The 26635-nt window shown below is 38.6% G+C and overlaps 2 protein-coding genes across 7 annotated transcripts in view; one reads left to right on the forward strand and one right to left on the reverse strand.

Moving 5' to 3' along the window:
• Nucleotides 1-16090: 16090 nt before the first annotated feature.
• Nucleotides 16091-26635, reverse strand: part of LOC132035418 (nuclear pore complex protein NUP214) — a 40767-nt gene continuing 30222 nt past the window's right edge. For all 3 annotated transcript variants that reach the window (XM_059425690.1, XM_059425689.1, XM_059425691.1), the window contains 4 exons: nucleotides 26130-26469; nucleotides 18917-19118; nucleotides 16891-18828; nucleotides 16091-16501 (listed from right to left, as the gene is read on the reverse strand). In XM_059425690.1, coding sequence (XP_059281673.1) covers nucleotides 16383-16501; nucleotides 16891-18828; nucleotides 18917-19118; nucleotides 26130-26469 — 2599 coding nt within the window. In that variant the 3' untranslated portion in view covers nucleotides 16091-16382. The remainder of the gene's footprint in view (nucleotides 16502-16890; nucleotides 18829-18916; nucleotides 19119-26129; nucleotides 26470-26635) is intronic.
• LOC132035419 (zinc finger BED domain-containing protein RICESLEEPER 2-like) lies at nucleotides 20405-23902 on the forward strand. 4 transcript variants are annotated; one of them, XR_009409243.1, is made up of 3 exons: nucleotides 20405-21118; nucleotides 22491-23430; nucleotides 23517-23902. XR_009409243.1 is itself a non-coding variant. In XM_059425692.1 (2 exons), the coding sequence occupies exon 2, from the start codon at nucleotides 21953-21955 to the stop codon at nucleotides 22868-22870; it is 918 nt and encodes a 305-aa protein (XP_059281675.1). In that variant the 5' UTR covers nucleotides 20405-21111; nucleotides 21543-21952; the 3' UTR covers nucleotides 22871-23063. The 4 variants fall into 4 exon arrangements, 1 of the variants encoding a protein (XP_059281675.1); XR_009409242.1 differs by having other exon boundaries at nucleotides 20405-21111; nucleotides 22422-23430; XR_009409241.1 differs by having other exon boundaries at nucleotides 20405-21111.

Here is a 26635-nt window from a genome sequence, read left to right on the forward strand (position 1 = left end):
GCGGTCCGCTCGAACGGTGAAGGGAACAGTGGGGGAACAGTCGTGGAGGATGAAGAAATAGAATGAATGGACGCCAAGCTCGGATGATGCTTCCCTATAACGGGGACTTCAATAGGAGGACGATGAGGAGATTCGAATACGGGAGCAATTTCCATCTCCCGAAAGAGCGTAGCCGTAGATGGTTCTCGGGGAGCCCGCTTTCTACAGAGGGGCTCAGCAGCGGCATCGGCTTTATCTTCGGCTTTGTCACACTCCAAAATGACGATCGTTGGAGTAGCCTTAGATCTAACGGCGGAGGGGTCCTCCTCGCCTTGTCTAGAGGAACTACCTTTTGCCCTCTTTTTTGGAAGACCGGAGCTGGAAGATATCCGTCTTCTCCGGGGAGCAGGTGCCTCCACTCAGGGCCTTTTTTGGTGAGATATTACTGGTTGGATTTACTGAGCAGCCACCGTCGGGTCATCTGAAACATCGGCTAACGGACGAACTGATAACCCCTTGGGCAGGCCATGATTTTTGCCCTTCCAATTGTTTATGTTGGAAGTCTCTTTCCACACCTAGAGCGACGAGTCAAAGGAATCCAAAATCTTCTGAAGACACCGAGACAAACCCTACACGTGTCCGGGTCTCCAAAGGACGATTGTACAAAGAGATACATGAGGCTCAATTAGTCGGGACAAAAAGAAAAACAGCGCATAAGAAACGTGGAAGGGAACTTACAGTCTGGATTCCACAACTTTGGAATCGGAGCCTCCGGGGGTTTGACAATGTCTGAGGTGGCTACAATAACGAACCTTTTCATCCACCCACGGTCGAAATCGTCATCAACGCTGGTGACAAGAGAATTCTGACCACGCTTGCTTAAGAGAATCAATCCGCCTAGAAAAAACTTTGGAGAATAGAGGCAAATTAGGTGGGAGAGAGAGAAGCTTTCCCCTATCTGGTACGAGAGGAATCGGAGGCTGGCAACCGTTCTCCATAGCACCGGTCTAATTTGGGCTAGGAAAATGTTGTATTTCTGGTAGAACTCCAAAATATCTGAATCAATCTCCCAGCTCAACCTCAAAGAAAAGGGGCAGGTATAGACAAATGAATACCCAGGTCTGCTGGAGGTGATGTTCTCATTCTCCTTAGGGATCAGCACGTCAATCCCCTCCCAACCGCAGTCTTTTTTTACCAAGTCAATCTTGCTTTGGTAGATAGACGAGATATACATGATCATGGGCCAATTCCTGTATTGGGATTGGTGGAGGTAGCGCGAACAAGGAGACTTTTCTCGTCGGTCCATTCTCTCGGAATGAACATCCTAGCCAGCAGATCGGTAGCGTTGTGCTTCTGCGTTTTCCCCTTTGCACCCTTGGAAAGGAGAGGGCGACCGTCGGCAGTGGACGGTCGTGGAATGGAGACATCAGAATCACTATTACCCTTAGAATGGGTCTGTGCAGTGACACCACCAGCAATAGACAAATCAGAAGACATGGGATGTTAGGAAAGCAGGAAATGGAATACCGATTGGATAAGGTTTCAAATCAAAAGGAGAAAGTTATACTTACACTGGAAAGATGCGCAAATGGGTAAGCTTTTTAGCACAATCGAAGATTTTACCTAAAGTGAGGAATGACATAGAAGAGGTGAATTTATAACCCTACCTCAAAAAGGTGCAAGCCATCATCATTACTATACCCGATAATTAAGAAAAAAACTTTCACAAAGGCAAGCCACGTGGCCAATAACATCTGACAAAGGGTGTGGAGCATTGAATGAAGAAGGTAACGTGCGAGCAAATTTGATGGCCAAGTTCAGCATGCATTATTCGAGGCACAACAAACTCTGGAAAAACCAGCAGCAGCGTGCAGAGAACTCTTCCACTTTCTAGAGTTGTGGAACGAAGACCCCGAAAAATACGGGACTATCTGAATAGGGGAATTCGTGATCCTGGATATAAGTGTACGAGGGAATATGAGAGTGATTGGGAAGCTTAGTTGTCCTCCACTCCGACCAACTCTTGCCCCATCTGTCAGTCTCGATAAGCGTAAACTTAGCATAGGGGGAACGTTAACACTATTGAAATGTCACATCATTTGTACTCTAGGGTGGAAAATTCCAACTTTGGTCTGTATAAAGATAGCTTACGAAGGAAGGAAGAGGCATCTCATCTTTGAGACTTGTAACCCTAGCAACGTTTACTCTAAATCTTGATATATCTAAGAACTTCTTGAATCTTATTTCAAGCATATTTTTATACAAATTATATCTTTGATTTCCTTCTATTTACATAGTCTGTGATCTTTAGCCTTGATCTCGGTGAGAGTTTAGGATCGGATACAAATCACTTGTCTTTAAACCCTACAAATCAACAAATTTAACTAGTATTCCCAAAATAAGTTTTTAGTGGAAAAAAAAAACCACCATGAAATTTATTGGATATCACTGAAAACATCCAGAGACAAGTTGCAAAGATTGATAGATGGAATATTCAGCATTGTTATAGAGAGGGAAATAAGGTCACTGATAGCCTTGCTAATTGGGGTCTTAACTTGTAGAGAAGTTGAACATATGGCTAATTTTAATTTACTTCCTAAAACAGCTAAAGGGAAACTCAACATGGACAAATTTAATTCCCTCCTTTCAGGAAGAAAATTCAAATAATCTTTTTCTGTTTTAGATAGTCATGTATAGAAGCTACAGTTTTGATGTTCCTTGATAATCTTGTATAGGGCTTGATTAACGAATATTTTCCTTATTACCTAGTTAACCTTTTTTGTGAGCTTAAAGAAATTCTACTTGTCTTACCATCTAAGTAGGTACACGGAGGTAATACTCCTCTATTTTTTTATTTTTTGGTAACTAATACTCCTCTGTTGATGTACATTACTGTCTTTATATATATATATATATATATATATATATATATATATATATATATATATATATATATATATATATATATATATATATAGTTGCAGGATAGAAATGTACCTATTTATTAGCTCACAATAAAATTCCTATCAACTAATTAAAATAGAGATTTGGGGGCAATTGGTCTTTCCGCTCAAATTCCCTAATTTCCCTCCAAACATTTCTAGACCCCAATCTTCAATAACCCTGTCACCCTTATATCTCGACTCTCTCGCTGAAATCCTCTTCCTCTATTCCCTCTATCTATGCAACTTGCTTTCTAGTTCTTCAACCTTCAAACTACTCACAGAACACAGAGGAAAATATCATCCTCTTCATACACATTTTTTTTTTCAAAACAGAAATGCGGTCGTGGTTTGGTTTCCTCGAATTGGTGTAAATTAAATAAATAACAAGATATATACAAATAACAAATAAAACCCAAAACTTACAATTTTCTTTTTACATTTTCTAGACTCCATCTCCAATTTTATCACTTTAGAACAATTCTGGCAGGAAACAAAGATTAGAGAACCTTAATAGAATTCAATTTGTCTCTCAATTACCATAGCACAAATAGAGGAAAAACTATCATTTTTTTGTGCGGATTGCCCTTCAAAAGCACTGGTCTTTAATTTTTGCCCCTCAAATTGGTGGTCTTTAATTTTTGTCCTTCGCCTAATATCCTAAGGTTCTGGGTTCGAATCCCAACTTAGTAAAAAAAAAATGAATTTCGCAAGGCAGAGGTTTGAATTCGCAGGCAGAATTTGCATGGAAAATTCTGCCGGCAGGCAGAGTTTTGCAAAACTCTACCTGCAGCTAGAATTTTGCCTGCCTTAAGGCAGAGTTTTACATGCCAAACAAAACAGTTACACCAACCTGATGGGACAGAGTTTGCAGGCAAACTATGCCTTATCAGGTAGAGTAGTTTGCCTGTAAAACTCTACCTTAAGGCATAGTTTGTAGGCAAACTCTACCTAAGGCAGAGTTTGCAGGCAACCTCTGTCTAGCGAATTTTTTTAAAATTTTCGCCTAAGCAGGGGTTCGAATCCGGAACCCTGAGATTTTAGACGAAGAGAAAAAATTAAAGACCACCCCAAAATAAGGGCATTACTGCGAATTGCCCAAAAACTATTATATGCAACTCAAAATGTGAAAATACCAACATCAATTCACAATAACAGAAAGAAAGTTCAAACATAAAGCACTGTCTTGAAAACGTGTGGAGGAAAATTGCATATTCAAGTGAAAGACTAAAATGTCCTTGAAATAACCTATTTTTAATGAGGTGACAAGAGTATTTTTGTAAACTGAAAAATGGGTACATTGATGTCCCAAAACCCATATATATATATATATATATATATATATATATATATATATATATATATATATATATAAAAGAAGGATGTTTTTTAAGCTTTGATACGCCAGTGTCTTTCTAAATTTTTCCTTTTTTTCTAAAACATATTCTTGTCAATCTAACCATCCTTACTCCCAGCATCCCAATTTAAGTGTCTTAATTTGACTAGGCACAGAGTTTGACAAATAAAGAAAGACTTTTGAATCTTATGATCTTAAATTAAAGATATGCATAATGTACTAAAATGTCCTTTGATTCTTGTGGTTATAAACTTATCATGTAGGATGTTTGAATTGTCAACTTACTAAATATAGAAGGAGTCACTCTTTTTGGGACAGGCCAAAAAAGAAAGTAAGGCACTTAAATTGGAATGGACAGGGTATGAAATATTCATATCAAGAAATGCTTTGTTGGGATTTAATTGCGAATTTATAACTGCTTCTGTGGTTGTTACGTATATAAGTACAAATATAACACTTACGTACAATTTTTTTTTTTTGAATCAAAACTACCAAGCAAATTGCCTAATAGTGCTTTATTAAAAAATCAAGTTCTGTACAAGAGCTAAAATGCAGAAAATAATGGAATATAATACACGAATCCAAACTAAAGGAAATCTAAAAGCTTGTCTATTGCAAATCCTTTGGCCTTGACTTGATACGATGTTGACACCTCAAGCTCTCACCAGATGCTATGGATCCACAGTCCATTGAATTAAAATTCAGGCTTCAAAGATGGAATAGAATTCTTTCAGAAAGTTCCTCATGTTCAGCTGTTTCTGTGTTGATCCAGACTTATGTAGTGTTGACCTTTTCCTTCAAGAATGATTGTATAAAAAGATCCTTTGGACATGTGACAACATAATGAGCATGTAATCACACTAATAACACTATTGTAACCTGTCCAAAAGTCCTTCTATTCAATCTCGCTAAATCTATTCTAGGCTTGATTCACCGGTTTTGAAATCTTGCAAATCCTTATTGCATTTGTTAATCTCTCTGGAATACGATGATCTTTGGCTTTCTCGATTCGATGTATGGCATACCGTGCTTTTTCGCATTCAAAATCTGTCTTGCTTTCCTTGGAAGTGATTGATAACTATTGAAAGGATGTTCACCTGCAAAATCAAAAACAAAGTTAGTCAAAAAACCTGCCAATCCTTTCCTTCCCTCAGTACATGCTCCACTCTCACTTCCTTATCCCTCCTCAACCTTGTAATATCCTTTATGATCAAAGAGATACTTCATGGTACTTCCCATTGTCCTGTCAAGATCATTTTAAGAGTCATTGAATCAGTCTCCAAGATTACAAGCAATAGATCATTTGTCACACAGTATTTAATCCCCTCCTGTAAAGCCATTGCTTCAGCAACTAAGTTCGATCCATCTGCTATTCTTCTAGCTATAGTATGCACCAGATCTCCCTCACAGTCCCTAATACAAAATACCACTGATCTTGGCCCTGGATTGCCTCTAGAAGCACCATCTGAGTTACACTTAAACCACCCGCATAGGCAAATTCCATCTCACTATCTTGCTCACTATATGTGGTCTGCATGTTTCAATCATCTGCATAATCTGTGGAAGAGACTTTGGTACTTGCATTCTTGGATTTCTAACTCTGCACATCTGATGTATGGTCAAATTTATTTCATATATCACCTTATTGATTGTCATCTTCCCTCCATGCACCACGTGTTTCTCCACTTCCATATTTGCCACATTGTGATCACCGGTATGGCTATAATAATAGATTTGAACTTAGATGAAAAATCGGCATTCCGCCGACCTATATCACTAGTTTCACCTAAAGCAAAGTTGTTGTGATTCCTACGGCGGCTTTAACATATCTCCAAACACTCGTGAAGCAATTTTTCTTATGACAAAACGAGATGATCTACAATTTCACATTGTTTAGGATCACAACAATAGCATTTTCCTTCTGTATCAATCCCAATCCTTCTCACTATATCCCCTACTGGTAGTTTGCATTTCCACAATCTCTAGAAAAAGAATGAGATTTTGAAAGGCAAACCTGGTATCCACATGTTTTTGTATATATCAGACTTCACAGACTTCCTTCTTAAGAGCTCCCATGCACTTCCAACTGTAAATTTACCAGATGTTGTCATCATCCACCTTGGTTTATCCCATTCTTCTGTAGATTCATAAAAGTCTAATTCTTCCAATATACGATCAACAATATCAGTAGGAAAAAGCTGTTGTAGTTTACTCATGTTCCACCCATCCTGGTTTCTCAATTCCTTCACATCTTGTATTGTTTCATCCACAACAAACTCATCAGGAACTAAGTAGTATAGCACTCCAAGTTTTGTCCAATTATCAAACCATATATTAGCAGTTCCACTTCTTGGCTCCCACCACATTTCATGCTCCATGTTGTCTCTAGCTTCTAACATCATCTTCTAGACCTGAGAACATCCTTTCCAAGGCATATACTGAGGGTAGTGCCTTTTACAATACTTGTTCCATATATAATTTGACCATAGAGTATTTGTAGTTCTGAATTTCCACCAGAGTTTAGCACATAATGCTTTAGAAACATCAAATAAGGATCTGAAGCCAACTCCACCTTCCTCCTTTGGCAAGCACATATTCAACCATGAAGACCAATGTCTTCTTCTTCCTTCTTCACTATTATTCCAAAAAATCTTGCAAACACCCTATGCGGGTCGTATATAACACCCTTTGGAGGTCGATAGCCGAGAGTATGTGAATTGGCATACTCAATAAAACACTTGTTGATCAAAATGGCTTTTCCTCCAAAAGATAAAAGTCTTCCTTTCCAAGTACGGTTTGTCCTTCACTTTTTTGATCAAGTCAGTATAATCAGCCTTTCTCTTTCTTGCATGTGTGGTTGGGCAACCTAAGTATGTGAAAGGGAAGGATCCCCTAGTAAAACCAGTAATAGCCTCCACCTGTTGTACTATCACATTTCCAACTTTACTATGCATGTAAAAGGAACTTTTTCCTTTGTTGATAAGCTGCCCTGACATCTGCTCATACTCCTGTAATATTCCCATGATCAGCTGCAATGAAGTATCATCTGTAGATGAGAATATAATAGTATCATCTGCATAAGCAAGATGATTCAAATTAGCACTCTATTTAGGCATTCCATAGCTTCTAAAGCCATTGTCCTCAAATAAAGAGTTCAATGCTCTAGACAACACTTCTGCATACAAAATAAACAAAGCGAGGAGAAAGTAGATCTCCTTGCTTAACACCTCTTGTTGAGTGGAAAAAACCGAAGCTTTGTCCATTGAATAGAACCGAGTACCTATTGTTTGCTATCAATCTCCATATCATATCTATAAATACTTCGCAAATCCCATCTTCCTCGAACTCTTGCCAAAAAAATCCTGGACACTCTATCATAGGCCGTAGCCATATCCAGTTTAAACACCACATTAGCTGGTTTTCCCCTAAGTCTTATATCTGATACCACCTCTTAAGTTAACAGTACATTCTCAATGATACATCTTCCCTTTTCAAAACCAGATTGATCAGCAGATATCAAAGAAGGCAAAACATTTTCAAGCTTATTCTCGCGCTCTGAGATCACTTTGTTAATAAAATTACTTAGACTTATGGGCCTCATATACAAAGGTCTCAACATTATTCTTCTTTGGGATCGAACTTGATTTGTATGAGTTATGAACTTTGGCAAAGTCTTTGTCCTTCAAGAAGACTTTCACTATATTATACACATCAGCCCCCACAATATCCCAGCATACTTGATAAAATACTCCTATCGTACCATCCGGACCACTCGAGCTATCTCTGACGGATCAAAAGCTGCCTTGTTAACATCTTCTAGAGTTGGCATCTTTGGTAAGGATCCGATTTTTCTCCCGAGTAACCATATTAGGAACATGTTGCGGCAATGAGAAATCGAAGAGATATCCTCATGTAAACCGATGATGATACAATTGGGTTGCTTCCTCGGCCTAGAGCATCTTCCCCTCAATCCAACTTCCATCTTACTTTTTCATCCTTTTGATCCGCAATCTCTTCCTCCTACCATTTACCATATTGTGGAAAAACCTTGTATTCCTATCCCCCACAGAAAAACAAGTAAAATGAGATTTCGTAAGCCGAACTCCTCCTCATAATGCATATACTTCTTCAATTCTGCTTGTGCTAGTTGGAGTACCATCCTGTTTGCAGGAGAAGGATCATCTTCAAAAAGCTATTCTTTGACTCTGACAACATCTTCCCTTACTACTAGCTGCTTGAAGATATCCCCAAAAGTAGCTTTACTCCATTCTAATAGAAGAGACTTAACTTTTTTAAGCTTCAGTTTAAAAGTAATGAGTTCATCTGCTTCAAGATCAGCATTCCACCCTTTATTCACAACCTCTAAGAAGGACTCATGTTCTATCCAAAACTTTAGAAATCTGAAAGGTTTCCTTACATGTTGAGATGAATCTCCATAAGTAAGTAGAAGAGAAGCATGATCAGAATCAGTTCTAGATAAATGTTCAACTTCCATGTGACCAAACCACTCCTGTAGTTTTGAGTTAGTACGCATTTTGTCCAACCTTTTAAAAATACAATCCCTACCAGCTCTACCATTCCATCATGTGAATAAGCTCCCTTTAAAAGAAACTTCAAATAGTTCACATGAATTCACACAGAATGCAAAATCTTCATACTCATCTGGATAAACGAGCAAACCCCCTATTTTCTCATCCTCATTCATAATGACATTGAAATCTCCTCCCACAAGCCAGGGCACTTCCATTTGATCAGCCACGTTATATAAGTTATCCCAAAGATTATGTCACGACCCAACCCCGTGGCCACGACTAGCGTCCGAGGCAGACACCCGTACGTACCTACTTGCCGAATCGACATAATCATATCTTATTCATGCCCAACATTGCTAATTTATATGAATATTATTACAAGCAGGTCTGAGCAAACATATTACATATCATGCCGAGACATAATCATAAATATATATACAAACCAGCGGCCGTTGCCGTTAGCACAAACCACGGGGGGACATAGCCTACAATGGCGACCCGCGGCCCACATATATGTCTACAGGCCTCCTAACACGGACAACGAGAATCATATGACGGGACGGGGCCCCGCCGTACCCCGAAATAGTCATAAACACAAAGATATGTATAACTAAAAGATACGTACTAAAAGTGTGGGCTCGGATCAAAGGAGCACTCCGACGGCGGAAACGTATATCCTAGGCTAACCAATCACCTCAATACGCGTATGTACTGCGTGGCATGAAAACGCGACCCCAGAAGAAAAGGGGGTCGATGCGAAAAATGTATCGGTATGTAAAGTCGGGGAAATACTTTTGTTAAATAGAATCATAAGCAAATCCAGATGTACAAAAGTATAGTCAACAAACCATAGTCAGAACCAGGCATACGGAGGTATAGCGGACAGAGCCTTATCAAAAATCAGAGGTGCAGTTTGACGTCTTGAATCATGATCGGAGTCGAAGTACGAGAAAATGCGTACCTTATCTAGAATATCAAAATACTACTTTCGGATTTTAAGTGATGCAAATCGAGTCATACACGAGCACGAAACATGGTCGCCACTCCGTCTGCAGAGCGCCATGACACATCATAACGTAGACACGATGCCGGGACATATACCACGCGGGGAAACCGGACATATCATAATATAGACACGGTACCCCGGGGAACCGGAACATATACCACGAGAACCGGGAACCGATCACATCATATCCATATACACGGTGGCCGGGGACGGACATATACCACGGTACCACTAGAACCGCACACGGTAACCGGAGACGGACATACACACGGTCCTCGGAACCGACCACCGTACTCCGGAGACGGACATATACCACGGTACTTTCCCGGAGACGGACATATCATACTCCATATACACGGTAACCGGGGACGGACATATACTACAAGTACCCGGGCCGAATACCTACGTACTTCGGAACCATACAGGAACCCGACCCTCGGACAAAGGGCTCGGCGAACCAAACGCACGATACATACCGGCTCGGGATCCGGCGAAGGAGATCATAACAAGTGCACGAGCAGAGTAGTAAGAAACTAAATGCGCATAAATCAAGACTCTATGGAATGATCGAACGTCTTTGTCGGATTATTATTAGCATTACTTAATCGGCATGCTTATATCAGAAGACTTATACCAGAATATTTATGCCAATATTCTTGTATCAAAATATTGTATCAGAATGCTTGTATGAAAATACTTGTGTCAGAATACTTAAATCAAAGTACTTATATCATAATACTTATGGTAAAATACTTTTATCGAAATTATTTATAACAGATTACCCTATATCAAACCACATCAGAATATTCACATCAGAGCGCGTATATCAGAATACTTATCCCAAAATATTCATATCAAAATACTTATATCAGGATCGGGAGTATTCATATCGAACTAACGAACTGGAGTATTTATTTTAGAATAGTCAAATCAACTTACTTGTAACGGAATACTTATGTCAAATGTTCATATCGGAGTACCTGTATCAAAATACGTATGTCAAATATCCCTATCGAATACTTATATCACAATGCTTATACCAAGATACTTGTATCAAATATTCGTATCGGCTATTCACTCGTATCGGAGTATTTATATCGAGAATATTTGTGCCGGACTATTCATATCGAGAGAGGCCTACGAAAACATATCAAACTCGAAACTAAAGAGCAGAATTACCCCAAAGTACATTTCATAAGTCGGTGCGAACGATAAGTCATTTTAGAGAGAATTAAGACGACGGTCGTGATCGTGCCTTGGATGTTCTAACGGATTACGTCGAAGCAAGCTTTTCGAAACCGTTGGGATATGTCAAATGTATCATAGGACCCAATGGATTGAAGCTTAAAACAACTATTGTCTAGTAGTTAACACTAACCGCGCGAGTTTCCTTTAATCATCGTACGGAAATAAGTCAAATAGATCAAGCAAGGGGGTCTCGGGACTTGTGGCCCCACCTCGGTCAAGTGAAACGAACATAAAAACGTGGTCATTATGTCTCATGGGATCATCCACGAAGATTCCAAGGCATTCCGCTTTCATTTTCAAAGGTTACGGACTCTTGAACATTGCTTTACATTAACGCGTAAGTTATTGATTCAATTCTGGGAATGAAAAAGGAATAAATTTAGGTGTCGTTTCCGAGGAATGACTTTCCCCGAGGGTCGGATTTTGACCTATCATAACTAGGACATGCCAAGAGAAGGAGATAGGTAAACTTTACATACCTTTCTTGCCTTTTTTTGCCCGCAAAAGTCAAATCTGTTTCGTTCCAAACCTACAAATGGTCACGTTTTGCCAATTACTATTCATAAGGCTTAGAATTCCAATCTTGAATTAGTACTTGTCTACCGAAATTTCGGCAACACCTCCCCTATAAATACGACACCCCGAGAATTCAACTCGGCCAAAATAATTCAACAACAACACCAACAACCATTACACGACACAATATAGCATAACTAGTCTTCTTTCCAACATAGTGCAATAGCTTTCATTCCCACTTCACATTTTCAATTCAATACCAACATTCTCATATTCATTTACTAATCAAGATCACTCCAATACAATTTGAAATCATTTCATATCATTCTTACAAAATATTCACAAAATATACAAATTTTTTTCCACCAAAACCATAATTCATCCGAAACTTCTAATCTTCAACATACATATTCATAACACATTTCCATCTTCCTATTTCATCAACCATAATCATAATTTGCACCTTGAAAACTTCATTTCCATAATATCATAAAATCATCCGAAAATGACAAAATTTTCTACATTCCATTCCAATGCCAACTTAAACCATTTTACTTGCATTCACATTATAAGTAGTCACAACAACACAACTAACACATTAAACAAAATTAATTCATTCCCTTCTACTTCCATGCACCACACGGCCATACCCTATATTTCCAACTTCAACCAAATTCATTCAACTTCCACTTCCAATATGAATTCCACCATAACCACAACTAGATTACAACATAAAATTCAACTCATATTATCTATACAACAATGCATACACACACGGCTACATACTTACATACATGCCCACTTTGCAAACTTCCATATTTGCATAGTTTCCACTCATTTCTACATACTACAACATAAACAAACCTTCATAACACAATAGAAAGGAATAAATCCTTACCTTTCTCTCCAATCTTCTTCACTTGACAAAGTTGTAAAATTGATGAACCAAGCTCCTTATCTCCCAAAATAGTTACACCAAGTTGTAAAGGACCCTTGAATTAGTGGAAATACCACAAGAAAATAATTTTTGGAGAAGATTTTTAAGGAGCTAAAATTTATCTGTCATGGTCAACGCCATGTTTCTCTTGCTCTGTTCTTTGTTTTGTTCTTGCTTTCTAATTTTCAATCTCTATACATAATGTCCCCTTTATATTAATTATCACGTGGATAATTAATAAAGATCCATGGGTCAGCTGTATGGCCCACCCTCTCTTTTGGGGCCTCATTTTTCTTTTTATTTTATTTTTTAGCCCAATTGGTTATAAATCTTGTTTTGTAATTCAAAATAAATTTCAAAATTTCAATTTTGTCCTTGGCCTTCCTCAATATTTCACATTCATATTTTTTCAAGAACAACAACATACATATTGACCAAAATCAACATATTGCCTTATTTACAAGTCACAATTATTTTCAAATTTCCCAAATATGCAAAAGTACGAGACATAACAGATTAATTTTCTTTCCAATGCTTCACACTTTGCATAAATCATAGTAGTCATAAGAATCTTATTATCCTCCCGAAAACTTAGTTTAACATTAATTCTTTCCAATGCTTCACACTTTGCATAAATCATAGTAGTCATAAGAATCTTATTATCCTCCTGAAAACTTAGCTTAACTGTGATCTGTTGATCTGTATCCTGAATCACCTCTACATCTATATTATCATTTATAAAGAACCAAATTTTACCATTGCAGTTATGATGTGCATATCTCATGCCCAATCTCCTTCTAAATCTTTGAATGTGTCTAAAATGCTGAAATGGTTCCATCAAAGCAATGATGGAGAATTTATGATGCCTATGTAACATTTGCACTTATGAAAAGTCAGAATTCTGCATTCGATATTCCAAAAATAGTAGTCTTCATAAAGATTTATTGACATTCTTCATACCTATTTGGCAATATTCTTATAGGCCGAATATCTACTACACTTTGTTGTTTGCCTTTCTTACCCCTTTCTCGTACGGACTTTGGAGAAATATCAACTTCTTTAGCTACATGATTAAACACCTGCTCTATGGCTTCCTCATCTACCACATATTTACCACTGCTACCTACTTCAAGCTGCTCAGGTACTACCATATCTACTAGATTAAGGACACTACATCATGCGCTCCTTCCAAAGGAGAAGGTTTCTTCTGTGATAGAATTTGTTGATCTTGAACTTTTTCCACCGTATCCACATGCAAATCATTAGGTTCCTCTCTTTCAGGTGGATAGCATCCCACTCCATCATGATTTATAGAAAAATTCAACTGATCCTCCTGTCTGAGCACAATTGGAAGAGGAAACTCCTTCTGAGTATGCTCCTAATTAAAGACTGTGTTACTTAGCTCATGCTCCCGAGCTAACTTGTCCACACAATCATTTAATTTCTGCCTCTCTCCATCTTCTACATGTTCTTGGCTATCTGCTACTTTGTCTCCTCCATCGCAACCTCTCTCTCGAGGATCATCTACATTGTTAATCTTTTCTTCAGACCCTTATAAATAACTATCTCCGCATTCGCACTATCTCTCTACACGTTCTTGGCTATCTGCTACTTTGTCTCCTCTATCAGTTTCTCTTGAGGATCATCTACATTATTAATCTTTTCTTCAGGACCCTTGTAAATAACAATCTCAGTACCTGCATTTGCCTTGCCATTCTCACTCACATTCAAACTTTCATCAGATTTGTCAACATCATCTACCTTCTTGGTTAAAACATCAGGTTCTCTGGATGTCCCTATTGAATCGATGGGAACCAAATCCTTTGTGTTGTCATTATCCACCCCTTCTTCTACATTGTCATTCGGACTTCAAAATTATTTTGAAGTGTAACTCCCCGGCTACTTCTCTTCCCTCGCATCGACCATCCTCCTTCCTCTTCTTTCCCATGTTAGTAGCATTTGGATAAGTAACAACTTTCCCACTAGACAACACCTTTGGCAAATATTGCTGCACAGGATATCTCCATCTATTATACCTATTATGCCTTCCTGGATATTGAAACCCCTTAGTTGTTGCTATCGTTTGTTTCTCGCCTGTCACTTCCTCACTCTTCTTCACTTCGCCTCCTTCATTGACATCCTCTTTCTTTTTGCCTTCAACTCGATGTAACACTCTACACTCTTCCTTTGTACGGCCTTGTAACTTACATTCAGTACAATACTTAGACAAATGATCATACTGAATCTTCACTTTCATAACATTCACTTCCTTAGTTTGGTCATCTTCAATCTCCATCATAACAAACTTAGGAAGATCTGATAATAAATCCAGTTGTACCTTTACCCTAGCACAATTAGGCTCAGGTTTTATTAATAGTAGCCATGTCTAATAACAAAGGTTTCCCATTGCCGCCGATGCTAAGGTAAACAAAGATTCCTTAACAAAGTAAGTAGGCGAGAAATAAGGAAAGATATCCATGCCATTGCAATTGAAGTCTCTTCTTCAACCCTAAAATGGGAATCATATATGAGAGGTCTCATCTGATAAGACTTACCATCCTTATAGACTTCAACCAAAAGGCACTCTTAGAAGAGATGTTTATGAAATCTTCCACTAAAGAACATCTAATCAAAACATGTCGATCTCTTAGAAATCCAACTTGACACTTTCCCTTAGCACCACATTGACTTGGAATAATATCTCTCAACTCATCCATTTCTAGCCAGCCATATGAGAACTTACCTACAATAGCATGCTTTAAATTCTCTATTTGCTCCATTCTGGATACTTCGAAGTAGTCCAACGCACCACTAGGATACCATCAACATATTGAACCTCCTCGATAGGTATAGGATCGAATGGGTTGGTACTACGAGTACATTCATGCACAAAGTTCTGCACGTAGGTTGTAGGTTTGTTTCTTTGACTGAGAGAAGCGGGACAATTGACTGAGAGGTGGGTATTTTCGTGTTGGTGAGGGGAGGGTAGTGATCTAGGTTGGAAGTTGATGGAGGCTAGCCAACCGCCGTTGACGGCTGACCAGTGGCCGGAGTGGCCATAGTTTGAAAATAGGTTTAGTTTAGGGTTTGCATGGGAATAGGAGGAGAGAGAAGAGAGCTTTTTTTAACATGCTGAGTATTCTAGACTACATACAAAAATATAAATACTGCTCTATTCGATATAAATTCTCCTATTATCCGACATCATTATACTCTTTATTCTCAGCATCAAATTCTATAAATACTTAGGAAAGGATACTCAACAATTGCACCACAAGTTTAACTCATCTAATTTTAGAGGACTTGAATATAACTTGCATTATTTAATTTCTTTATACCAAGTATTATGCCAATAAATCTCAAAAGAAAAGAAGAATCAGATAACTTCGATAACTGAGACAGTCAAAAATCACAAGGTATCGAAGTACTTGTTGGGTTAATTATTTTTTGGTTGCTAAACTTTACGGCTTAAATGCTGAACTATAACATGAGTTTCTAGAGTCTCAAACCAGATAGAGAACGCAAAACATGGATAAAGCTGTAGCATAAGTTCAGTTGCAATATGGATAAAGCTGTAGCATAAGTTCAGTTGCAATAACTGGCCAAGTGCAAAAGTTACATGAATTACACAACAAAGATTTAAAGAAGAAACACTTTTGAGTCAGTCCCATTACCAGACTTCATCCACAACTAATATTAACAGGGGTTAACTAACTTCATAACAAAGAGGTAACTGAACCAGAATACAACAATCCTTTTTTTTTTTTTTTTTGAACAATCTACAAGTGAAACATCTATCACATCATCCATTTACCCCTTCGTTTCTTTCTAAAATTCCTTCTTTTCAAAATTTGTAGGCATGGAACTACTTTCTCATCTGCGTGAAGAGTTGAGAAGGTGGTCTTGCAGTAGCTGAACTCCCACCGAATGCAGGGAAGCCACTGCCACCACCTTGTTGGCTTCTAAAAGCTCCAAAGACCCCACCTTCAAAATTTAGCAGAACAGAAAAAATAATGTCAAACAAGGGAGGAAACATTACCATGTTAAGTAACCTATATCAAATATTATTAGGTCCTGTTTCAAATCATTTGAGTTGGACAACTATACTTGTGTGTACCACAGATAAAAGAGAGAACGGTACTCCTCACTCACTTTCCAAAAGACAATTTTTTCTTTTTTATACCAGTCGTATGGTTTCCCTAAAGGGAGAAGTCCATAAGAGAAAACATCGTTAAAACAGTTTCATCGTTTTTTCACAAGATTCTTCATAACAAAGAATAGACTCGCTTCTCTTTGCTGCTTCAAAATTTTGCATATCTTTAATGTCAATCAAATAGGAATGGTTTGGTCAAAATATAGCAAAAGTTACATACCTGAAAAGCCTGAACCAACAACAGTTGGAGCAGCAAATGCACCACCAGCTGTGGCAGCAGCTCCAAATCCACCAGCAGATGTGGCAGCAGCTGCAAATCCACCAGCAGATGTGGCAGCAGCTGCAAATCCACCAGCACCTGTGGCAGCAGCAGCAAATCCACCACTTGGTGCAGCAGAAGCACCAAATCCAACACCACCGGAAGCCAGACTGGCAAACCCACCACCAGTAGGAGAAACTCCAGAAAACCCGCCTCCGAAACCACCAGCAGAGCTATTGCTCGTAAAACCTCTCCCAAAAGAGCTTGCAGATCCCACACCAGTTCCGGGTATTCCAGCACCAAGCTGCCTTGATTGTCCAAAAGTACCAAGAACTGAACCTAAAGCCTGCTGCCCTTGTCCAACCTGAGCCGGCTGGCCAAACCCACTCACCGCTGGAGCCTGACTCGTGGAAGTGAGGCTGAAGCTACCAGGAAAGGCACCAAAATTTGCAGGTGATGAAGGTTGGGGTGACTGTATCGGTTGAAAACTAAACGATGCTGGTTGAAATAACTCACTGCTGGAAGCTGTACTTGTAAATAAGGAGTTTGCTGGAGATGAAGCTTTATTGGATGACACTGCACCAAATGGATTAGGTTTTGCAGAAACTGAGGGAGCGGCAGTTCCAATACCAAACCCAGCCGGGTTACCCAGTGCATTCTCAGTCATCTGACTACTCTCAGGAGCTTCCTCTTCCATTTCATCCTCATGGGTGACATCATCTGAACTACCACTCTGCACATTAATTGCACTATCAGGCCCTGATGGTGGAATGGCAGGAGTAGAAAATGGCTGTCCAGGTATAGTATTCAAGCCCACATTTGAGACTTGACTTGATGACCCACAAGAATTGACCTGATTTTCAGTGTTTAAACTGGCTGACTGTTCATTTGTGGAATTTGATTGGACCAAAGATCCAGCTTGTAAGTTAGACATACTGATAGATACGAGAGGCTGTGAAGCTGAATCTTGTTGCGTATCTATCTTCGTACTGAGATTCGCAAGTGAAGCTGGTCTGTCAGAATTTGTATCAGCCTTTTTGTGAACTATGGCAACTGAAGGTGGAGACAGGATCGTCGGGGACTCAGACCTTGTACTATCTGAGGAACACGTAATGGGTAAGGAATCCAACTTTTGAGTGCTTGGAAGAGATGAAGATTGCACCAGAGAAGCAACTGATGATTGAGACTGAGAGACCTTTTCATTAGAACCCACACTGGCTTTAGATTCAGATTCAAAGGATGTCCACGTGGATGATATTGGTGAAAAGATTGGCCCTTGTGAAGAAGACGAAGATGCTGACGGCATGATTTTTGCTTTCGATGAGGAACTCTGTGTTGATGCTTGGGAAGAAAATGAAATCTCACTACCTTGGCTTTTATTCACAAATTCTGAGTGTATGACCTTCGCAGACAGAGTGAAGGCAGAATTAGCAGCAGCAGCAGTTGGTAAGGAATAGTTAGGACTACTGTTAGATTCAAACTGTGTGCTTCCACTTGTCACCGGTGCATTGTTCCAATCTCTGACAGGTCTGGTGATTCCATGTTTACCATCAGCATCTGAAGTCTCAATTGAAAATTTGATTGGGGTCAATGTCTGCGCAGAAGGACTTGATGAGTTCGGATGCTGCATTCTGTTCCCTGATTGCTGAATGGCCTTCGGTCCACCTGTTTGCACAGTATCTTTAAAAGGTATTGTGCTACTACCTGATCTCGTCATAGCAAGATTATGAGTATCAACTGAACTATATTGGCTAGTGACTCTGGTCGACTGTGATTCACGCTGCAGTAAAGATACTGGAGAACTCATTGGTGGCGTTTCAGCTGCATGTCTTGGAAGTCCATCAGCCCATTGGAAAAAAGGATTTTCAGTGGGAAGTTTTGCTGGTATATCATGAAGACCTGCATAATTTTTAGCAAAATATATATTAAATTGCATGACATCCATTTACTGAAAACAAAGCATATTTTTTTGGTTAAGGTTGGGAACCTTTGCTTCTAACTTGCTGTGAAGAGGCGGAAGGGGCATTAAAGATATTCGATTGAGCAATCGATGATCTCTCTCGCGTCTTAGACTGCTGATGTTTCTTATCCAGTGACAAAGATGACCTGTTTGCAGTTTCCTTCTGATGATCTTGTTGAAGGACAATCCTTTTCACAGTTGTTTTTGGAGGTTCGAAGCTAGCCCAATTCTGCCAAAGGTCAACAAGATGATGCACGTTAAGCTTAGAATAAATAGGATGATAATACCAGCACTTGATTATCTAGCCATAAAAATGCCAAATACCAAGTATAGTTCTTCTAATACCAATTTCTTTTTTTTATCAAGTCTCTTCTGATACCAATTATTTTTTATCAAGTCTCTTCTGATACCAATTTAAGGAATGCAGCAAGAAAAGCTATAGCTCAAGGAACAATAAAAGCTCCACATCTTTGAAAAATCAGACAACAATATCATTTTCCAATAGGTAACAACAATTTGAATAGATGCTAAAGTTTGCTGAATTTTCTTGCCACCATCAGTACTATATAGTATATACCAACAATGATAAGCTGTAGCTCAATCTCCCTTTAACTCTCCTCTTTTAACAGTCTCTTCCTCTATCAGTCCAACCTTAGTTCCACGTCCCCTCTGCTCCGGGCTAAAGTTTAGCCTCCTCTCTCATCCCTAAATCACCTACCCCTGCCAAACATCTATTAATCTTCTTGAGGTCACCCTTCAACTTTTCAGTTTCTATGTACCCTTCTAACACATGTTTTCATATATAAATTGGGGCCTTCATCCCGATGACTGTTCCACCAATATGTACCATCTGTATAGCATTACAAGACACCTTCAGGAAACTCGACTGGATGAAATCAGGAAAGATTGTCAGAGGACTACACTAGTCATGATTTCGATCTCAATTTCATGATCCATATAAGCATTTGTTCTTACCTGGGCAAGTTATAGGCACTTACATGATCAATAGGACCTGGCTGGATCTGGACTGGGATAGCGGCGCCCTTTTTTAACCTGTTCCAAAAGGGTTCGCTCATGCTAGAGGGAGCATCCCCACTTAGTGATCGGTCCGCTAGTTCACGCAAATGCAAAGAAGTTATCACAGACGAGCCACATGCAGGGAACTTGCACGTGTTGTTCTGGCCGGGCTACGTGTTGTTCTGGCCGGGCTATCTTGAGGTATCTAATAACCTTGCTTCTGCTCACTGCTGGCGCACCTCTCCTAACTATTGCCCATTTATTTTGGAATAATCTTTTTAGGAGGGACAATTTTACGTTTTTATGTGATTGCAACATCAACAAGAAAGTCTGAGTTTTCTACGGAAGCCGGCTCGAAACCAATGCCTATAAATATTTTTTTAATTACTTGTTTCTGATTCACCAGATCTTACCTGTTTTGAAAGGAGTCAATAAGAAGTCAAAATATGGACTAACTTAAATGGAATTTTCTTAAATGGAATTTTCTTAAATGGAATTTTATATTCTTACTTATTCTGAGTCTTTGCTTACATTGGGTATGTTGTTGTATTCTGAGTCGTTGCTAAATACTTCAACTATTGAAATCAAAACTGTGCATGCTAAGAGAAGAGGAGGTATGTCCGCAATTACTACCACAAGAAAGTCGCCCCCTATCTTCTAAAGGGGCCCATCACTTTGTTCGGGGTCACAATTTGTATATGTTAAACAAATTGTTGGAATTCGTAAAGTAATACACTCTCGCAGGGCCGTATATTCTTCGTGTTGATCAACGATGATTACAAAATCGGGTACCCCTATAATATATTAGAATGTTCTTTAGAAATATATATCTATCTATATCGTAAACTAGCTGATCGGGTATTACTTAAATGTGAAACTTGGACCTATAGGTAGGGGTGGCAATTGGGGCAGGGCAGGGCATATCCTTAATAGGGCAGGGCAGGGAAAGACTTAAATGGAGCGGGGCAGGGCAGGACAAGGCAAAAAATTATTTTTGAAAATTTTTAACGGGTTAGGGCAGGGCAGGGCAGGGCCAGGCTCGGGTTAAGAGATGGGTCGGGTAAAAAAAATAGAGACCCGTGTATTTCCCTATTCTTTTTTCCCCAACACGTTCCTCTTCTGCAAAGTACTCTTCGAAGACAAAGGTCAGCTTCTCCCATGAAACCCTTCCTCTCTTGGTTGTCAAAATTTGTCTCCAACATCTGGTAAGTGGTAATGGTCTCTACTTTTCTTTTTCTACATGAACTTCTCCTCTTTTTTTGGATGTTATTGCATTTTTGGGAGTATTAATTGAAAATATAGTGCTTTATACCTATTTTTCTTCTGTAAAGTTGATATCTTTTCTTGGCTTTTAACTTATTGCTCTGTTTTCTTGATTGTCATTAAAAGAATTCCATTTTTACTGTGATAATTTTTTTTGACTACTTTCTACATCAGCACACAAGGTGTTCAAGTATTGTAACAGAACCAATATGTTCTTTATTAGATTCTTGGCAACTTTATTAGATTCAACACTTTCTGTGTCATTTTTGAATACTTTATTAGATTCAAGTATTACCTCTTTATTAGATTGTTCTTTGACAAATATTACATAGTTATGCAAAATTATAATGACATTTTCCTAATTTTGTAATAGATAATCATGGCATCTCAAAATGATGAGAATCCACCCGCTTCTTCATCTAACGCTATTTCCTTAGAGGCTGAGAGTCTAGGGCCTTCACAACTTAACGAAGTTGTTGAACTGAAAAAAAAAAAAAAGGAAGAGATACTCTAAAGCATGGAATCATTTCAAGTTGGTGTTCTGTATGGTCAATGTAAGTATTGTGAGGCTCGATATAAATATGCTCAAAATTGTGGGACGAAGGCTATGTGGGTTCACATACCTAAGTGTCCTAAGAGGCCAAGAAGTGAGGGTGACACGGGGGGTGATGATGGACAACATTATTTTGATCAAGATGTTTCACGTAAACAACTTGCACAAGCCATTATTTTACACGAGTATCCACTTTCTATAGTTGGTCATGTGGATTTAGGAACTTTGTCATGAGTCTCCAACCTATGTTTAAGATGGTTTCAAGAAATACGATAAAAAATGACATAATAAAAAATTTTGACAATTTGAAATCAAAAACTTCTAACTTGTTGGAGAGAGTCACAAGTATAATTGCAATAACAACCGATATGTGGACTTCAAATAGCATCAAAAAAGGATTCATGGCTATTACTGGACATTTTATTGATGATTCATGGAGGCTTCAAAGTCACATTTTGAGGTTTGTTCATGTTCCAACTCCACATGATAAAGATGCTTTGTGTGGTGCTTCGGTTAATTGTTTGTTTGATTGCAATCTTGAACGGCGACTATCAACTATCACCGTTGATAATTCTAGTACCAACAGTGCAATGATGAAAACCTTATTGGATGAGAAACTTAATAAAAGAGATTTGTTTTTGTCTGGCCGACTTTTTCAATTGCGTTGTGCCGCACACATCCTGAATTTGATTGTACAAGAAGGGTTAAAAGTGATAGGAGATGGTATTGGCAAAGTACGTGATAGTGTCTTGTATTGGATTGGATCAGCTGGCAGAATTGAGAGATTCGAAGAAGCCGCACGTCTGCTACACTGTTCTTGTAAGAAGAAGTTGGAGTATGATTGTCCTACCCGTTGGAACTCTACTTATCTAATGTTGAGAACAGCCCTGGAATACAAAGAAGTGTTTAAGAAGTTGAGTCTAACTGACACAAATTATAAGTCTTATCCAACCGAAGAGCAATGGAGTGATGCAGAAGATGTTTGTGGTAAGCTCAAAGTTTCTTACTATATCACTGAACAATTTTCAGGAACTCAATATCCAACTTCCAGTCAAGACTTTACAAAAGTTCGTGAAATTAAGATAGACTTGGAAGATTGGGTGAAGAGCTTTAATCCTCTGATTAGTTCCATGGCATCTGCGATGTAGTTTAAAAAATATTGGGATGAAATGCATGTTTTGATGGGTGTGGCTGCAATCTTTGATCCAAGATATAAGATGAAGTTGGTAGAGTACTTTCTTCCACAAATTTATGGTGAAGATACTTCAACTAAAATTCAAGAAACCCGGTCTCTTTCAAGATTATAAGAATAGATTATCTGCTCCATAGGAGTCGTTTGGAGCATCTAGCTCTAGTGAATTCTCTAATCTAACTTAAGGTGATCGACTATCGAGTTTTGATAGATTTTTTGCTTCGAGTAGAGCTACAGAGGATACAAGATCCGAGTTGGATTTACATTTAGAAGAAAGCTTGCTACCTCGGACTCCATCGTTTGACAATTTAAGTTGGTGGAAGACAAATGGATTGAAATTTCCTACTTTGCAAAAGACGGCTCGTGACCTCTTAGCCATCCCTGTGTCTACCGTTGCTTCTGAATCGGCATTTTGCACTAGTGGGAGGTTGATTAGTCTGCATCGCAGTAGACGGCATCCTACTACTTTGGAAACTTTAGTGTGTGCTCGCACGTAGTTCTAGAATGAAATAAATGGTATGTAATTTCTCATTGTTATCTTAATAGTGTTCAAGTTTCAAATAGTACATCGATAAATTGAACTACTATGTTCCTCTTTTTAGGTTTGACTTCAACAATCGATAAAGTTTCATCTCCAACGTTGCTTGATGAAGAGGAAGAGCCGGAGTCAAGTTTCATACCGAACGTTGCTTGATATAAAAGAAGAGCCATGAACTGGAGTTGTTTTCTTTTGCCATGTCTTTTAGCTTTCTGATGTTCTCTGTGATAGTATAGTGATACTAACATAGAATTTGATTGTGAGGTTTCTGTGACCTTATTATTATTTTTGTTATGAAGCTACTGTTCTTGTAGTACTTAGGTAATTGGTATAAAATAGGTGATGCAGTTGGTGATGAAAAATTGCTTGTTAAAAGCTTTTGATAAAAATGAGAGGATATGTTGCTTCTTTGGAGAACTATGATTAATATTAAATTTTCAGGACAATGTATTGGCCTTGCTGGTGTATTTGGCATATATGCTATCGTCTACGTTATATCAAGGTTATTTGTTTCATAGCTTAATCAACAGAAGCCCTTGCATATGCAGGGTGCCTGGTGCTATATTGCCATTGACCCGAAGTTCCTACGTGTTTGGTGGCGCAAAGAAATATATTGCATGTTTTAATTTAAGTAGTTCCATTTGCAGGAATGGAGTCCTAATTCTGTCACAATGACAAAGCATGGAAGTGCGTAATTTTGTTGCTTTTGTTAGTTGGTATGGACCTATTGTAACTTTTTAACTTTCTGGTAGTTATGGATTCTAATTTGTTTTTGGTTTGGTAGAGTACTTCTAAATTTCCAATTTCTACTTCCTGGTGTATCTCATTTACCTTGTTGTGTTTCTCAACTTTGTGTCCAGGTTTGTAAAATTGTGCTTGTGTATACTGTATCAGCTACGAAACAATGACAATGTGCATGGTTCTTAATTGAGGACGTTAAGTTTTAAGTTAAATTATCTGAATTCGTAGGGGAACAAGTTGGGTGCAATCATAAACCATCAAGCAAATCCCCAATTATTTTAGTAAAAAACTAAATGCCTGTGGGTTTAGTATACTTTCTCTATATCATAGTTTTTTGTTGTCGTCCCTTTCTCATTATTCAAATGTCAAACGAAAGAGTGAAGAAACAGAGTTACTAATTAGCTGCAAATTGCATTAAAATTGTACTAAATGATTAAACGAAGAGCAAGTTGTAGGAAAAAATAGTATTTATAAAGTCAAAAAATCTCATTATTCAAATGTCAAACGAAAGAGTGAAGAAACAGAGTTACTAATTAGCTGCAAATTGCATTAAAATTGTACTAAATGATTAAAAAGAGCAAGTTGTAGGAAAAAAATAGTATTTATAAAGTCAAAAAATATAAGTGGAAAAAAATTTAAAAAATAAATTGTATTGAAGAAAAGCAATTGCAGTATAAGTGCTAAAAAAATATATGAAAAGAAATTAAAAAAAATTACATGCTGCAAAGTGGAAATAAAGAGGAGAAAGGGAAGATCACATAAACGGGGCAGGGCAGGGCAGCGCAATTTTTTTGGAAAAGCTAAATGGGGCAGGGCAGGGAGGGTCGAAACCTTAATAGGGTGAGGCTTGCCCTGCCCTAACCCGCCCTAACCTACCCTATTGCCATCCCTACCTATAGGTTGTAATATTTATCTTACGAGGGTATGAAATCAAAGAATAGACAAGTAGAGACCCTCTATATAATTGTCTTATCTAGGGCGATCGATCTACATCTTTCCCCACAGCCCTGGGGTTGTGTCTCGATCTCCTGTGTGTGCAATATAAGGGACTAGTTCCTATAGAGACTTTCCTTGATCTAATTCCACGGCTTATGAAGAAAGGGGAGTCGGCGTGGCATAATTGGGGACATGATAGTGAGATAGGAGGCAGGTCGCCATTTGAGTAAGAATAGAGGACTTTCAGCCTTTAAAAGATGTTATTATGGGCCATTATCAGTCTTAAACATATCATATTTTGTGATAAGCTGCAAAGGCAGGGGGAGTTATCATGGGAGGGAGTAATTTTGGTACCACTAACAAGAGTAGTGTGTTTGTGTTTTCCTTTGAGGAAAAAGTTTATCAATAAAGTGCCTATGACTTCCTCAATAATGTTTATGTTGTATCGAGCCCCTCTTTTGTTGACTATGTTACACCTTCTGAATCCTCAATATTTGTCAGTTGCTGCAGACATCTATATCAAATGTCCACTTCACCAAACTAATCCCAACCTCAGTTATTTTGCTTGAATCATACCCTCTAATAGTAGAAAACAGAATTTAAATCATGTGGGCAACTCTTTCTGATTCGTATAGCCCAACTATAGCTTTCCTCAACTCCAATTCGTCATATTATTTTAGATGACAGAATCACAGGATTCTTAACTCCTCTTTTCGTGATGAGGTGGACGTAGCTTTTCTGGCCCACAGCTGCGTCATGAAACCTGAATGATCCATTATCTTATACTATACAGCTGTGGTGAATGTCACTCCCTCATGCGCACAAATAAGTGAAGTAATGAGGTCTAAAGCAGTCAGATCAGCAATATATAACAGCAGCTACCATTCATATTGAAATATAATGCTGTACCCAACAAAGCACAGGCGAAACTGAAGGTTTTCCAGGTGTCAATTTGGAAATGAAACTTCATCCGCATCTCAAGAGAAGGTTGGAATATTACCCGATCAAGTGAGTCACGGCGTCTCCTTGCTGTCTCTGGTTCGGAGCTCTTCCCATGACTCGTCTGCTTTCTCCTAGATTGTTCTTTAACAGCAAGAGGGACTGATAATTCCTTGTTAAAAAGTGTATCTACAGCCTTTCCCCTAACTGGAGAGTTGTAAGAGGCACCATCATAGGATAGACCAATTGTTTCAAACAATTCCTTCCTAACATTCTGACCTTTTGCAGGAGAATCTACGCTCAAATCAGTCATCAGTTTTGAGAGACTTTCAGAAAGTTGCTCTGCTACTGCTAGCTGTGTAGTCATTGTACTACGTAAACAGTGCAGGGACTGGAAATGCCTGAAATGCAAATAGCTCACCCTAACTTTAATCATTAAAAGAAGAAAAAAACAAGGTTCTGATACAGAGGGAATGCAGGTTGTTGCAATTTTTTTTTTTGACAAGGGAACCCGCAGTCGCCACCCTTCGGGTGCGCACAAGGTAAACCTCACTCTTGCACAATTGC

The sequence above is a fragment of the Lycium ferocissimum genome, chromosome 10, assembly GCF_029784015.1.
Source record: "Lycium ferocissimum isolate CSIRO_LF1 chromosome 10, AGI_CSIRO_Lferr_CH_V1, whole genome shotgun sequence".
In the NCBI taxonomy this organism is placed as follows: domain Eukaryota; kingdom Viridiplantae; phylum Streptophyta; class Magnoliopsida; order Solanales; family Solanaceae; genus Lycium; species Lycium ferocissimum.